This window comes from Haliaeetus albicilla, chromosome 14 (genome assembly GCF_947461875.1).
Source record: "Haliaeetus albicilla chromosome 14, bHalAlb1.1, whole genome shotgun sequence".
Taxonomy (NCBI): domain Eukaryota; kingdom Metazoa; phylum Chordata; class Aves; order Accipitriformes; family Accipitridae; genus Haliaeetus; species Haliaeetus albicilla.
This window is the reverse complement of record NC_091496.1, coordinates 2293155-2308923: the sequence shown is the minus strand read 5'-3', so window position 1 is coordinate 2308923 and position 15769 is coordinate 2293155. Positions and strand designations below refer to the sequence as shown.

The 15769-nt window shown below is 43.3% G+C and overlaps 1 protein-coding gene across 1 annotated transcript in view; it reads left to right on the top strand.

The window, feature by feature from the left end:
• EXOC4 (exocyst complex component 4) overlaps positions 1 to 14870 on the top strand; it is a 408465-nt gene extending 393595 nt beyond the window's left edge. The window contains exon 18 of the mRNA XM_069801534.1: positions 13463 to 14870. Within this exon, the coding sequence (XP_069657635.1) occupies positions 13463 to 13700 (238 nt within the window). The 3' untranslated portion in view covers positions 13701 to 14870. The remainder of the gene's footprint in view (positions 1 to 13462) is intronic.
• Positions 14871 to 15769: the final 899 nt, after the last annotated feature.

Here is a 15769-nt window from a genome sequence, read left to right as displayed (position 1 = left end):
CCCAAAGGAGCCACAGCCCCACACAGAGAGGAGACCATCGATGAGCCCATCTCCTGGCTCTGGGATCTGACCAGATTCTTGTAGGCTCCATGGAGCCAGTTGGGTCACATGGGGACAAGTTGCCGTTCAGCAGTTTCTGACCCATGGAGGAACAGATCCACATCATCTTCTTCCCTCCCCTCCCCTTTCTTCTGTCTCCAAGCTCATGCAGTAACATCCTGTTTTGGGTATTCAGCCACCCCAGTGTTTTTCACTATGAGCTTTCCCAGAAAATACGTGGTCCATCTGAGTTGGATTTTGGATACTAAGGTGTGATTGTCATAATTACCCTCTGACTTCCATCCTTGAATGAGATGAAAATGCTGCCCCAAAAGGGAAGCTGTGGTTTTTGCAGCTGAATCAGTAAAAAAATGAGTAAACTGAGAGATGATTCTTCAGCTGCAGAAGGCGACTGGCTCGAGGGCACAAAAGCACACAGTCTGAGTGGGGAATGCAGATCAGGCAATCCCTGTCTATCCAAGGTAGATCCTCTGGTGAGGCTGACATTAAAAATTCTGACTCAAATGCAGGAAACATGGAGTTAAGGAGGTGAATTATTGATGGAGAGCAAGTATTACCATATCTGACAGATGGAGACTGTCTGAGAACATTTTGCAGAGTGGCATCTGCACTATGCCTGATTGGCGTCCCTGAACTTTCGCACATCAGATGTAGAATATCAACACACAAACTCTGATGTAGCAATTAAATCTGTCCCGTAATGAACCTGGCCTTCGTAGCCAAGAGAAATCCATATGCTCAGGTAAAGACCAAAAACCTCAATTCTTGTATTTATGAAGATATTAAAATAATTACATCCAGACCACTGCATTTGAATATACATATACGATGTCAACATATACAGATATGTATCGCTTTCAGGCAATGGTCTGCAATGTGTAATCTCTTACTCAGATTTTACTGAAGACTGTAAAGCTTGTCTTGTATTTTACAAATTGTATTCCAGATTTGAGATCAAATAATATAGAAAAGATACAAAATCCAAATGACATCTCACGTCACCTAAGTGCATTAACATCTAAAGCTGAAGTCAGTATCTCAACTGCATACAGAAGTCATAGATCAGATATGTATTCCACGTTGTCATGTGTGCAAAAACAAAGAGAAGAATAAAAAGAGGTTCAAATAATAGCAAGTTTTATGCTTTCATGAAGAACAGCTTGTATTATGAAGAAGCAATATGTAAAATACATCTTTTTTAATAAGATTCAGTGCCTTTGTATTCCAGGTTGTTTTCTTAAGCCCAACACAACTTGGTAGATGATTGTAATTTTTTGCCATCTGTTAACTGTTTGGTGCGCTGTGTGAAATTCATTCTTCCTTCACTTGTAGCATGCAAATGTGCAGATTCTGAGAATCATCAGGAAAACATGCTTTTTGTCACTCGAGGGGGTTCAAGGATGGACACCAGCGGGGAAGCTGGCCCTGGGAGGTTACTCCATGAGCATCAGCGTGGGGATGGCTGGTACTGGGTTGTAGCCATCCCGTTGCACACACAAAGGACTTCACTCTGACCCCCTAATCTCAACAGACCTTCATTTTCTCAACTGCAAAACAGCCTTTTGAGAAAACAGAGAAGTTCCGTGCATGGTGTCTCTGAAGTGCTTTGGGATGTACAAATGGGAATTGAAAGAGGAGGTTAATAAATTAATACAAAATTTGTGTGTACAAATACCCACAGGTTCAGTTCTTACAGCAGAGTTCTTTTGATAGTCTGGAGGTTTTGTACAGTTAGAAGATAGGTTTCTGGAAGGAGATAAAAATAGCAGTTCAGAGCAATTTATCTGCTTTTGACGGCTATGGACTACTCCATCAGTTTAGGAGCAGTGCTGGGATTCTCCTCTCACTCTATAGGGACCAACTTTGTTTCCAAGGAGCCACTGTCGCTCTGCAGTGGAGTCTGTCTGGGGTTTGCAGCCTGTACCTAAGGAGTGGTGAGCAAAGGGATGCATCTCCGAGATCCTCCATCAGTAAGACAAGCAGACCTGTTTTTTCCATGCAGTGGAGAATGGAGATGGAAACCACATCTATAGCTGTGGGTCTTATCCTCCACTGATGTTGCCTTGATAAAGTTTTCATTTTAAATGCTAGGAGTTTATGCTGTCTGGCAAAAAATATTGTAGCGCAGATCTGTTGGCTCAAAAAGTTGACATCATTGGAGCTAAAATTTCACCAAGAATGGCCAGAAGAGGCCACAGTTGTACTGCACACAGCAGTGTTGGTGCTTGCTCTGGCGTAGGTGAATGCTCTTTCAGGAGCGGTATTTTTCAAAAGGAGCAATTAAAAGTGGCCTTCTTGCTTTGCCTACTACAACAATACCTTAGAGAGGCAATGGCTTCCCTCTGTAAATACATCTTTTGCCCTAGGTACGGTAGAGAGGGTGAAGCAATTTCAGCCAAAAATATTGCCGCAAATGAGTAGCAGCTGGCCATAAATACCTCTAGCCTGCACATCTGAATGTTTCTAAGCATCAGGAGAAGTACTGAGAACGGGCATATTAAGCATGATGAAATGTTCCTCTGGCCAGTGGCCAACACAGAATGCACGGAGAAGAGTGTTGAAGCTCTTAAGCATTAACTCCTTCATCCCGGAGACCCAGAGTTCCATGTTGATGTCTCCTACTTTCAGCAGCCATCTAAAAATTTGGCATTGAATCCATCCTGGCTGCCTGGTTTATTTATAATAAACAACCTCCACAGGGCACTTCAACCCAATATAACTATCTATTTTAGTGTAGGATTAATTGACTTTGCCCCATTTCTTATCCATTCATAGGCAGGAGATCATGGCAATCACTCCCCTTGAGGTCTTGGTGGTGGTGGTAACTGATGATGATGAGCCAGTGGGTAGGGTTTGAGGCTTTTTTGCACCATTTTGTTTTCCTCCTGGTTTGGATAGGTCTGTGCCCAGTGTTGAGCAAGCGGGGTCTGTAGGTGACTTACCCCAATCTCAGTAGTTTCTACGCTGGAGCAAGGTAATGATGCTGGACGGTGCTACCAGGAGAAGAAACAAGAGTGCCATGAGGCAAGTGCATCCAATAAAGGTCTCTTCCATGAGAAACAACAACATGTTCAACAAAAAAATGGTAACAAACCAAATTTCGTACCAGCATGTCCACAGAAAATCTCAGTTCCCTAATTTCTGAAGCCACGGCAGCATTCAAACCAAATGAACAAAGGTAGCCAGAAGAAAACATCAACTGGAGTTTCCAAGAATTTGGGGCTGTTTGTCTGACTCAGCAAGTGGTTCAAACCTCCTTTGAAGCACCGAGGCCCGACCACAACGTACTGCAGGCAGACGTTGCCTTGGTGGACCTTGTAATTTCCTACCGCAGTTCACGTGTTGCAGCCTGCTCTGCCCGCTAGCAAGCAGATCCCATCAGATGCGCCCTTCACCCATCGGTAGCTACCAAACACTCCCGGTTTTATTAAAAATCAGCAAACTTGCACCACTGAGCATCTCCCCGATTACAGCGTTGGGTTTTTGTATCCAGTTCCAAGCCACTTGATCCTAAATAAGGCTGGGGGGGTTTTACCACAGTAATTGTTGTTCCCAAAGGGTAGCTAAAATTGTATTATTTTTTGCTGACTGGAGCAATCTTTGCAGTACTTTCCATCGAACTGCTGACTCTGTCTTCTTTCAGGCTACATTCATTTCCACGTTTCCTCTCATTTATGCATGAGGCAAGGGGAAAAATTGCTTAATATTCTTTATAAACCGGCATATGGTATAGATAATTTTTTCTTTTTACTATATGCAGTAAAAATGCAAATGTGTGTGGCTTATTTGCAAATGCTGGCATTAATAACTGATATTTAAACAGGCCAGATTAGCACTTTTACTGATCTATTAAAAAGATTTTTTCCAATCATTTGCACACTCAAAATCAATTTTAATACAACATGTAAATTGAATTTAATTTTTTTGTATAAAATTGCATTTATCTGCTTGAACCATTAAATTTACTATTTAATATGTACTTTCCAGCTCACTTGGTTAGAATTTCATTGCTCTTTATCTGTATAAATTTAATTAGCCTTGATATCATCAGTATATTATAGAACTAATTAAAGATTTAGATAAGTGCTGAGGGTGCTTATTTAATACCCTATAAAGTTACATTTGGAGAGCAAGAATTTCCATCTTTCATTATATCAGCCAGTATGGAGCTGCAAGGAGTGTCTCAGGCATTGTTTTTGAAAAATTATTTAATGGGGTTTAATGGATTTATCCCAACTTCAAAAAGCCATGTAATTACTGTGTATCATTGCACAGCGCGAGGGTGGTTGGAGTTGTTCGGGGAATGGTTTTTAAATGTTACGTGCACGTGTTCCCCTCCACGATGACGCCGCCTGATGCACAGAGATCCCCATGGACCGCGTGTTCCCAGCAGGGCAGCATCCTCCGAGTCACGAGTGGCAAACCATGGGAGGAAGGGAAAAGGAAATAAGAAGGAAATATTAATAAGAAAGTAGTAGATAAGGTAGAGCCTAGTAGGTATCAGGAGGAAAAGGAGGAGAGTGAAAAGGAGACATCTTTTGGAAGAGTAGTTATGTTCTGCACATATCTTACCTTTTCCTTTGCTAATTAGCTCGCATTTTACAGGTGATTTATCGTCTGTGTTTTACAAAAAGGTTTGCAATAGCGAGAAAACCAAAAGTGCTTTGGTGACACAGAGCTGCACGTAGCACCCAAAGGTGTTGGCTGGGGGTTTTTTTTCCCAAAACTAGCCATTAAAACAAAGCTGCTTAATCTGTATAGAAGGCAACGCATAGGTGAGCTGATTTGTATTTACTGTTTCACACGCTGTCTGTGTGGTTTAAGTTTTAAAAGGGAAAATAATTGGATTTTGTAATTTTGTTGCCTTTAATTAGAAGATTGTACTTACACCCTTTTGAATAAATAGACCTGCTTTTCTTGCCTGGCTCTGTACCTTGATCAGAGTTCTGTGCACTGCAGTCCCGAAAGCAGGTACGGTACCGATCAAGGTGCGAGGGCTTCCCATCTCTGATACTGTTTTCTACCTTGGATAAATGACTTAATTTTTATCTCAGTTCTTCCAGCTGTAAAAAAAAAAAAAAAAGGCTAATACTATCCTTACGTCAGAGCCCTGATTATTTATTAAGGGCTGTGATTTGCAGAGCTACCGCAGGAGCGCGAAGCACCATTTTTATATTATAAATTCACTTTTATTTCTTCCTCTCATGTTTTGTTTTCTTTCGCAAACCATTTCACATTCGGGCGTTTGCACATTTTATCTTTTTAAGTGCTTTTTACGTTCTTGACACTCTCCTGCTGTAGTAACACAGCGCAGAGTCATCTGTGCCTTCTGCCCCAAATTGTGCCGCGTGTTGCAGTGTGTGGGGATGGGGCGTCTGCCTTCAGGTTTCCGAGACTCTGTGAATGAGAGATAGGCTCTGGTGCACCTAGAGAAGATGTAGACCATAGTGGCACGCAGATAATTTTGGCCTAATTTTAGGTTCCCTCTGCAGTCCATGGAGACAAATAGGTGCCACGGTTCCTCTCACCCCAGGTAGACATGAGAGGTGTCCATTTCTTGGTGTGGTTTGTACGAGGAGCTGAGGTTGACTAGGACAGCAAAAAGACCTCTGATGTGGACATCTAAAGCTGTGTGAATTGCCCTAAAGCACTTTGGGTTCTTCTGGAGGCAGAGAATGGGCATTACTATTGTTGTCTGCAGAACTGCTCCAGGTTAACTAAAAAGCAAGAAAGAATTCTTTAAGAAATGGTGATCAGGATATTTATTCCCCTGTGGAATAGTGTCCTGAGGTTAATTATATTCTCTTGTATGTCTTAGGGCTGTAACTGCACAGAGGACTTGAAGGATGCAGTTTAAGATGAGCAGCCATTAGAGAGTGGATATATGATGTAGCAGATACCTTCCATCACTAATTTCTAGTTTGTTATCATAAGCTCCCAAGATGGAAGAATAACCAGCGTCCGCACTTGCAGACTCTTGCTTTAAAATGCTGATCACCGATGCATGTATGCAAACATCGTTGCAGTCTTCATGAGGTGTAGAAATTACAGTAATTGCTGGTATTTCAAGTTTTCAGGGCTTGCTTTGCCAAATCCTGCATGCTAGAGCTCATCTCTTCTGCCCCATCTCCAGCGCCCTGTAACCATCAGTTCTGTCCTTACCTCTTTCCCTTTCCCACCTCCAATGTCTCTCGCTCCATAGACAGAAAAGCCCCTTGGGCTTCTCTCGTCAGTCAAGCCAGTCCTGAAAATCCATTTCTTGTGCATTACATGAACTGAAGTTACCTCATTTGTTGCTGTATTTTCCCTTTGTGCACTCACCCACCTCCCCCATATATTTAAATCTCATGGTTCCACCAAGATCTGCATGTATCAGAATTGAGTGACTTTATAACTGCAGCTTTGGTCTTTTTTCCTCTTCACTTGCATGCTCATTGTTCTGTCTTGTGGTTTATCATGGAATCACAGAACGGTTTGGGTTGGAAGGGACCTTTAAAGGTCATCTAGTCCAACCCCTCTGCAATGAGCAGGGACATCTTCCACTAGATCAGGTTGCTCAGAGCCCTGTCCAACCTGACCTTGGATGTTTCCAGGGATGGGGCATCGACCACCTCTCTGGGCAACCTGGGCCAGTGTTTGACCACCCTCATTGTAAGAAATTTCTTCCTTATATCTAGTCTGAATCTACCCTCTTTTAGTCTTTGTCTAGATTTAGTCTGCAAGTCCTTCATACTTAACATTTTTCACTTTAGTGTTAGAGTACGTAAGATATTTTGGGTGCTATAAATTAGGGTGCTTCCTAATCCCCAAAAAGGGAGGGAGATAAGGTACAGAATTTTTTGTTGTTGTTCCCTTTGGGTAAGTCAGCACCCAGATCTGAGTTCTTGCCTTGTGAATCCATTTCTGTCTGTAGGACTACAGAGTAGGCACCCAGCTATATAATGAAGGAATAATTAAAGTAAGGTAAGGTCCTTTATTCTGAAACATCACAGTGTTTGTCTGAAGGTTCTTCTCTTAAGAGATCAAGTCATTCTCAGGGAAATCAGAATTTCATTTTGAATTCACCTGGCCATCTTTTGAAAAACTTTTTTGTGTGCAGGCCTTGGGTTATAGGTTAACATTAGCATTTAAATGGAGAACGTTATTAATAGCCCTCAGAGGAGCTTGTCTCATCATGATTGCCTTTCCAGAGATTTTTTCTAAATGAGAAAGCTTCTTAATTTTTTTTTCTTTCTCCAAGAATAGAGTTCAAGAGACCCATCTTTTTTGAGAGAGATATATATATATACACTCAAAATGCATCCTTGCAAAATGGGTTCATTGTTGGCAACTTGATGTTTTGTTTTAAAACTGCTATTTAAAAAACAACAAACCAAACTGTTTTGTGTGTCAGTTGGCTTCTTCAGTTTTGGTTTGCCCATGGGATGTTTTTTCTTGCACCCGGGAACCATTTCCACCAGTGATATTTAACCTTCCCTATCTGCTCTTAGTACAAAGGTGTTCTTCATATGATGGTAGATCTTCCCAGGCCAATTCCAGCCTGCTAAAGTGAGCAGAAAGATTACAGTTGTATTTGGGCTTTGGATTAGGCATTATTTGCTCTAAGGTATGTGTTTGTCCTAAAAAAATGCCTGAAGAATTCAAGGGTTAGTCCAGAAACTTTGAACCCAATCCCATTGCTAATAGTCAGAGGAACAGGTCACAGATGTCTAGGTTGGTTGACTCGCCAGGATGTGAAGTAATCACATGAAGGAGCATTGTAAGGATCAACCCATCAAAACTAGTTCATCATCCTGTATGAGCCAGATAGTAAGGACTTTGGACACCTTAGACAGTCCTTCACTCCTCGCTCCCCCCAACTATGGCCATCAACACTGAAGCTGAACATAAGTGGAGAGCTTGGCCAGGTTATTTACCATCCTAAAGAGCTAAAGGCTTGGAGCCAGATTAATGCTTCCTTCCCCTTGTAAAACAGCCGTTGTTGATATTTCCATGGCAAATCGGGAGAGATGCTCTGTAAGAACCTGTACCACGTTTATATGTATAAAACCTGTTGCATCACATCAACTCAACAAGTCTCATCTATGTTTTTCAGCATAATACAAATAAATAATAACTATGCTAGTAAGCATACAAACAAAAAGATTTCCCTGATGAGGTGAGTTGAGTCACCCAGGTTACTTTGTTCCCATCAGCCGCATTCCTGAGTTCATACTCAGGAGAGTAAAGATTCGTGAGTTCAGCTTTGATCTGTTCTCTTCTTACCCCAAATATCTCACTGCTGAGCACTGGGAGGCTCTTACTGCCCACGCTGATGATCTGTGTTGGGTAAATCAGCTTACGTGAGCTTAGCTGTGCTCACATAGAAGCTGGCTGAAGGCTTGGGAAGCTAAATTTGCTTTTGGGTTAGGTATGCTAATCTGCTATTATTATTTATTAACCTATTTGTCAGATGATAGAATCAGCTTTTGATAAATATTAATTCTTCTCTCTGGTTTTAAATCTCAACTTTAAAAAAGCAAAGCAGTTTGCTAGCATTTCACTGAATAGAGATTTCCCTCACCTGTCGTCCATTTATTTCCCCCATCCCTTACTAACTTGCTTTTCTCAACCTCCTCTTGATAATCAAAAGAGCATTTATAATGGCAGGGACAAATACACTTCTGAAAGCAAAATGAAGAGCCTAAATAAAAAATCACAGAACAAGAGGCTCATCCTACTCACTCTTTCATATTTCATTATTTGATAACATCAGAAGATGAGTCCATCAGAGCTGCTTGGGCAAAGGCAAACAGGAGTGTGTCTGATCAATATTTATTAATACTTTCAAAGACAAGGGAGGCAAAGTTGAGCAGACTTCATAATGGAGTGAATAATTACTCATGCAAATAGGGTTTGGCCGAAGGCAATGCCATGCCATAGCAGCAGTTTTTTAATTGCACCCAATTAAAAATGCATACCTTTCGCTCACTCGTACTGTCTCACTTGCTCTCTTTTTTATTTTGTAGGAAATTTTTAATTAAAAAATAATCTGATCCTGAAAAGGGTGACAGATGAATCCTGTGTTTATTAGGTGCAGAATTCTTCAGCAATCCAGGATTTGGGACAGGCTAGAAAGGAAGGCAGCTGTAAGGACATGGGATAAAGATGGGCTTGCAATCCTGAGCTTGTCCAGTGATCGGTCTGACCTGCAGACAGAGCAGCTTCAGTTCTTGCTCTTTCTTCTTTTAAGGTGCTCTGTCACCTTGGGAAGGCCATGAGTCCTGTGCTTTGGAGCAAAGACTTGCCATCTCTCAGAGAGATCACCCCATCCAAGATATCCTCTCAGTCATTTTGTTGAAAACCCAGCAAAGGTAAAAAATCTCATTTCACATCTGCTCAGCATAAATTCCCTGATGGTGATCAATGTTTCCTAAATCTAAGTGTTCACCTCAGCAATCTTACTGGTTTTTTCTACACATTGTGTGTATAACTGTATTTGAGATATTGCCAGTACCCTCAAAGTTAACCTTATATTAGATTTCTGACTGCATATTGAAGCATCTTGACAAATACTCAAATATTCTAAAACATTGACGCTAACAGCAGCTTCTGGGCACTTGGTGAATGAGCCATGCATCAAGGTGCCAGAAGGATGCTGCAGAGCTGACTGGTAGGTAGCTGCCATTCCAATTTGGGATCTTAGTTTCTGCAAGGTCCCAGATACGACTATTTAATTATGCCAAGTTCAAGCATAAATGTTACAGGAGTAATTATAGCTAAAGCGGAGAGCTGAAATTACAATTCATCCTTAGACCTCTGACCCACAAGGCTTTATCAACCCCTGCCTGTAACTAGATGTCCCTTTAACTGCTTTAGCTGAAGAATGAGCTGTGCTTTTCTGGCTGTGACAGAGTTCAGAGTGGTGCCGGTGTTATCAAGGAGGATGAGTGTGAGCCTCTGCTGTGCCTCTGTCGCCTGCCACTGCATTGCTGCTTCTGGAACTGCTTGAGACCCGCTATTTTTTGTTTCTTACGTGTCTACCCACAAGAGGAGCCAAGATTTAAAGGATATCCATCAGCACGGCAGGAGGTGGATTGGACACACAGGCCTTGCTGTGATGTGCTCCTGAGCCAAGCCTTGTTTTTCCGTACGGAGACGTTCGCAGGGAGTTCTCCGTGCATGTCTCGGGAGAGTGCTGGGGCTTTGTCGGTGTGCCGGGATTACAGTGTTAGCATCGTTAGCAATTAAACTGCTAAATCTATTCCCATGATTGGAGATGAGCTTTGTTTTAGTCTTCCTCTCCCTGAATCCAATACTGAGAAATATGCTCCCAAGGTTTTGTGGCTTCTGCTGTTGATGTTTTATCTAAAGCTAAGATCCGATGCTGTGGCTCTGCAGGGGACCAGATCAGCCTTGCAAAATGCTGCTTGTCTGAGCCACGTAGGCATTTTCAATCCCTGTGTCAACCAGTGGCCCCGTTCAGCACTATCGGCATGACAGTCTGAGTGAACAAGTACACATTGAGGGGAATATAGCATTAAATCGTATCACGTCACATGGTGACACAGTAGCTTCTGGGGGACCACCAACTGTGCCATTGGGTTCCCCATCATAGACACGGGAACTGAAATTAGTAGCTGATGCAGGGTGACTCGGCGTTACCCAAAGCTGATAAGTTTGTAGCTTGTAGAGATTACCCAAATGCCTTCTGCAAATAGCAGCCGATACAGGGATGTGCAAGCTCTTCCTCATCCTCACCTATCCACCCGCCTTTTGAGCTGCACAAACATCCTCTTTTATCTTGTAGTAAGTCTGGGGGATTTGCGGTTCCACTACCAAGACTGTTCTCAAGTGGCTTGCATGGTTTCCCTTTCTTTTCTAAGGGAAATATTCTCATTGAGACAGTTGTCTGCCCCATTTACCCCCTGCTTCTAAGGGCACAGTGTGTCCTTGTAGCAGAGCCCACCTCAAAGTCCCCTCAGGCAGTCTGTGATGCTGGTGAACTGGTCCTCCGTCAACTCCAGGAGTTTCATAGCCTGTATCTCAAATTTGTGGAGCCTAACAACTTGATTGTTTTTTCAGCTTATTCATCCCCAGAAGCTATATTTTATTTGTGTCTTGTGCCTTCTACATGTATCCTCTTCCGCTCACTCACACTCCCTTCTTTTGACCACACAACCCAAATTCTGCCAGTCCTTTTGTCTGGATCGATGATTTTGGAGTCCTCTTCCTCTAGCAGCGAGCCCTTCCTCCCACCTGATCTCAGCTGGCCCTGACAGCAGTTGTGTTGGTGCAGACTTAGAACCGCAGGAGCAAATTCTCGGGTCACAGCAGCAGGCGATGTCTTGAAGGAGACAGAGGAGGTAAAAATGCAGAGCTGTGAATCCCAGTAGCCTGGCCACGCTAGCGGGTGAGGCCTGAGACACTCCAAACGTGTTGTTTTGCTACAGCTGCTTACAGTCATTGCTGCAGTGATTTGCAGCCTGGCAGTATGCTGGATGCTGTCCGCAAAGGCACAGCTAAGCTGGACCTGAGAGCCTGCAAAGTAAAGAACAAGAGAAATTTAATATACAGCTTTGCCATGTTTGCCCTGATTGCTGTTTTAATTGCATTCAAAGAGGAGAGAAAGGGAGGGAGGTGATGAACTTTCCCTGGAGCCCCTGCTCTTGGGTTTTAAATAATTTATTCCACCATGGCCTAAGGATTAGACTACAGCCTGCCCCTGTCCTCCTGCAGAAGTGTGGCGGAGTCATGCAGGGACCTCTTCTTCAGCTGCTCCAGCCTGTTTCTGCCTTGCCTTACTCTTCAGCCAAAGAAGTGCTGGGTATTTGGCTGAAACAAATCCTTGCTGCCATGCAGGCAGACAGGGATCTCTTCACTTCTTCCCTGAGCTTTTCAGATCCTTGGTTCTTAGCAAGGGTATATACCATCTGTAATGAAACTATAAAGTTAACCAGTTCCTCTAGAAGAGGTGTTACCTTCCATGCATGCACCACTTTTTTTGTTTTTGATAGCCCCAAACAGACCTAAACCCGTAGCCAGGCCTCACCACTTGCTGGAGCTTGCTGCAGTGGAGTCATATGTATATGAGAACCTTCCCCTTATCCTTGACCTTGAAGGGTCTGCCCAGAATTGGGAACCCCTTTGCCTACAGGAGCTTCATAAAGCCTTACATTTTCACAGCTCCCTCTAGACAGGATGCTTTGTCTTGGTGATATCTAGACCGCAGACCCCTGACACCAGATCTTACTGCTTGGTACAGATGGGGAAACTGAGGCACAGAGCATAGCTCTGTGAATTGGAAAGGCCTTGCCAGGAATTCACAAAAGCACTATATAAAGGGCACCAGAGTCCTGATTCCCCTTCTGCTGCATGACCTCTAGGCAGTGCTTTCCAAGAGTCACACACTTCTCCTGGTTTCAAACCTTAATCAGTTTGTGCTATAAAGGAAGGAAAGAAAGAAAAAGTCTCAAAGGACCCCAGCAGCTCTCACTAGTTTTACCTCTTCCAGCTGGCTTGTGGAGTTGGGGCAAATAATCCAGTCCCACGTCCAGTCCCACAGCCATTTTTTTCTGCTGTGGTTGGATTGGCAGCTGTCAGAATTGCCCCGCTGCTTCCCTGGCCCATGACACATTTCCCCTTCCAGTCAGTACTTGCTTAAATTCCCTTCCTTGGAAATCCATTCTTTCACTAATGCCACTTTACATTAATTTAAACCAGCCTGCACTGCAGCCTCTATATTATGCCTTCTTTTCAGATGATCTTTTACTTATTAAAAGAGGCACCTCAGCTCCTGGCTCAAATTTTATTTTGCATTATTTAATATTTTTTCTATCAGACTCTGTGTCTCAGTAGCATTGGAGGTCTCTGGAGTTTTGGGCTTGGAGCTCTTCCCATGCTCCACATTAGCATCTCTCTGCAAGAGGGCTTCATTACGGACAAAAAACTCCTCTTCCTCTACGGCTGTGATTCCTTTCCTTTCCAGAAGGCTCCTGTTCTTGGAGCCTGAGTGACTAGATATACATCTGTGCATCACCATGTATATATATCTATATGCACCTGTATCTATATACTGCTTTCTGCATGCTGGATACCAAACAGTGACATCTCGGCTGACGGTAACTACTAGGAAAGAGGAGCCCTCAGTTCCCCATAGTTTGTGTTTTAGCTGAGTATGGAAGTGTGGGGAGCAGATTTGTGAGGTTTGCTTCCCTGTGCATGTACATGCCCACTTGGCATCTCCTGATGTTCAACAGGAATATGTTTGCAGTCCCTTTGTACAGCACCTGATGCAGCCTTCTCTGCTTGTGGCACTGCTGAATAAAAGTAACAGTTGATGGTATTCTACAGAAATAAAGGTCTGGAGCACCAAGTATCACTATTCACCAGTGGGGGTTTTTTTTGTTTGCTTGCTTTTCAGGCAGTATTATGAGATGCTCTACAACACAGCAGATGAGCTCTTAAACCTCGTGGTGGATCAAGGGGTGAAGTACACAGAGCTGGAATACATCTATGCCCTGAACTTACTGCACCGGAGCCAGACGGGTGTGGGGGACCAAACCACCCAGAACATGAGGTTGCAGCGGTTGAAGGAGATAATTTGTGAGCAGGCTGCTATCAAACAGGCCACCAAGGACAAGAAAATCACCACCGTGTAATCTGCTCTGTCACTCATATTAACTGAGCAGCAGGGGCTGTCCGGTTGCAGGTCCAAGCCTCCGCGTTCCTGTTACAATCAAAGGCAAAAGCGCGTATCTTCTGGGTGGCATTGTACTAGTGAGAAGGGAAATGCCATTTGAGATTTGGGGTTGGGGTTGTTTTGGGGGTTTTGATGTGCAATCATGTAATGCTTCCTTAACGTGTTCTCCCAAGAGTGATTGCACAGCAGGAACAGGCATCCTGGTGGAGATTTGGGTGGGATATTTGGCTTTGCTCTGTTGCTGCTGCTTTGCCGTGAGATGTAGGGCAAGCTGCTATCTCTGGCGGGGTGGGAAAAGAAATTTCACACTGGGTTAGGTCAGAGTCTTCAGTGGAAGTTCACAGCTAAAGTAAACCACACTAAAGTAAACAAACAGCACCATGACAGTCGAGCACAGACCTGTCGGTCACATGCGGGATCTTGATGGTTTTGAAGCCATTCCAACAGCGTTGCTGCATGGAGCCTGTTTCAGCTCTGCCAGTACTATTCTCCATGACATTTGTAGATGCATTAAGTTTTCTGCTGTTTCCACTGCAAAGAGATGTAGTTGCTTATTCCTTTAGATAGTGATAAGCCAGTTCTCATAGTGGGAGGTAACATGGGACCATTTGTTTCCACTTCTACTTTTTCATTATCACAGAGCCATATGGCATCAGTTTCTACAGCGCATACTGCACTGGATGATGGTAGAAGTAGAAGAAAATTGCCAATATAAGGTAATAGCAAAACTTAATTCTCTTTTTCTGATTATATCTTTTGAGTCTCCACAGCTCAAAAGATATTTTGTAATTGTCATTTGATGTACTGGAAGGACACACAGGCTTACGTACCTCAGCACTCATGATCTGCAAGGGCAGGAGGAGGGCAGATCCCAGCTCTGCAGTCTGAGGCGTGCTCAGGTCACCGTTTCTGCCCTGCCTTGACCATATGAAGCCACCTGGTAAAAGGTTCCATATTCACTGAGGCTGAGGAGTTTATACCATCCCTCCAAACCCAGAATACACTCCACTTGTATTTGTCAAATTGTCAGCCCAGCTGGGTTTCTCATGCTGAGATAGGTTCTCTCTGAGCTGTGTAACTGCTTGTGTGTCAGTCTTGAAACTGCAAAATTAAAAGATGCTTAAGACTCCTCAAAGGCTCTAGTGCTTTTTGTGGTATTTGAAAGATTCTCTTCCAGGTCCGAATTCATATGGTGTCCTCCAGGGTTACATCAATGTGGAAGTGGTCTTCTGAATCATTCAGTCTAATCCCCAGTTACCATGGGCCAACTGGACAAGAAGCTTCTCAACCTCCATGTTAAAAGGAGAACCGGTAGTTCTAGTTCTTAGGAATCTTCTTCTGGTTTCCATTCTCATTTTATTCATGAGCCCAGTTTTTCTTATGCTGATATTGGCCATTAACTACAAGAGTTCTTTCCTTTCCTTGATGAATTTGCATGAGTGAGGGTGGAGAACACCACCATGGTAACACGTATGTATGATGATGTGGGGGGTCTTTCTGGGGGAACACATGAGATCTGTATCCACCTGCTCAAATATTGAGATGTGCTGCAGTGGAGAGACAGGAAAGCAGGCTATTCCGTATCCAGACTATGGAGGAAGGTAAAGAAGCTGCTTGGTACATACAAGACAGATTTCAGACTCTTTGAGGTACAGAAGTGATGGGTAAGGAGTTGTAAATTCAGACTGGGCTGCTTTGGCCTGATGTCAGACTATTTTTGATTCCTTTCGTCTTTAATTGCTTAATAATCTGAGGCTCTGCCTCGTCTTCACATGGCTGATCTTGAGCTTTGCAGTCCCCATTTTCCACCCACCGAGCAGCTGTGCTGGCGGGTGCCATGACAGATTGCATGAAATCAAGAAAATTTCATACTTGGGAGTTTGCTTCTAAAGCAAATTATTAAAAGACTCTTCTTTGAACTGTACCTCACATTGTCCATCACACCACCACAGGATGTAAATACAAAGCCCTAGCTCATATCTGTGCAGTGATATGTGAGAAGACATTTGCTAGATTGCATGGCACAAG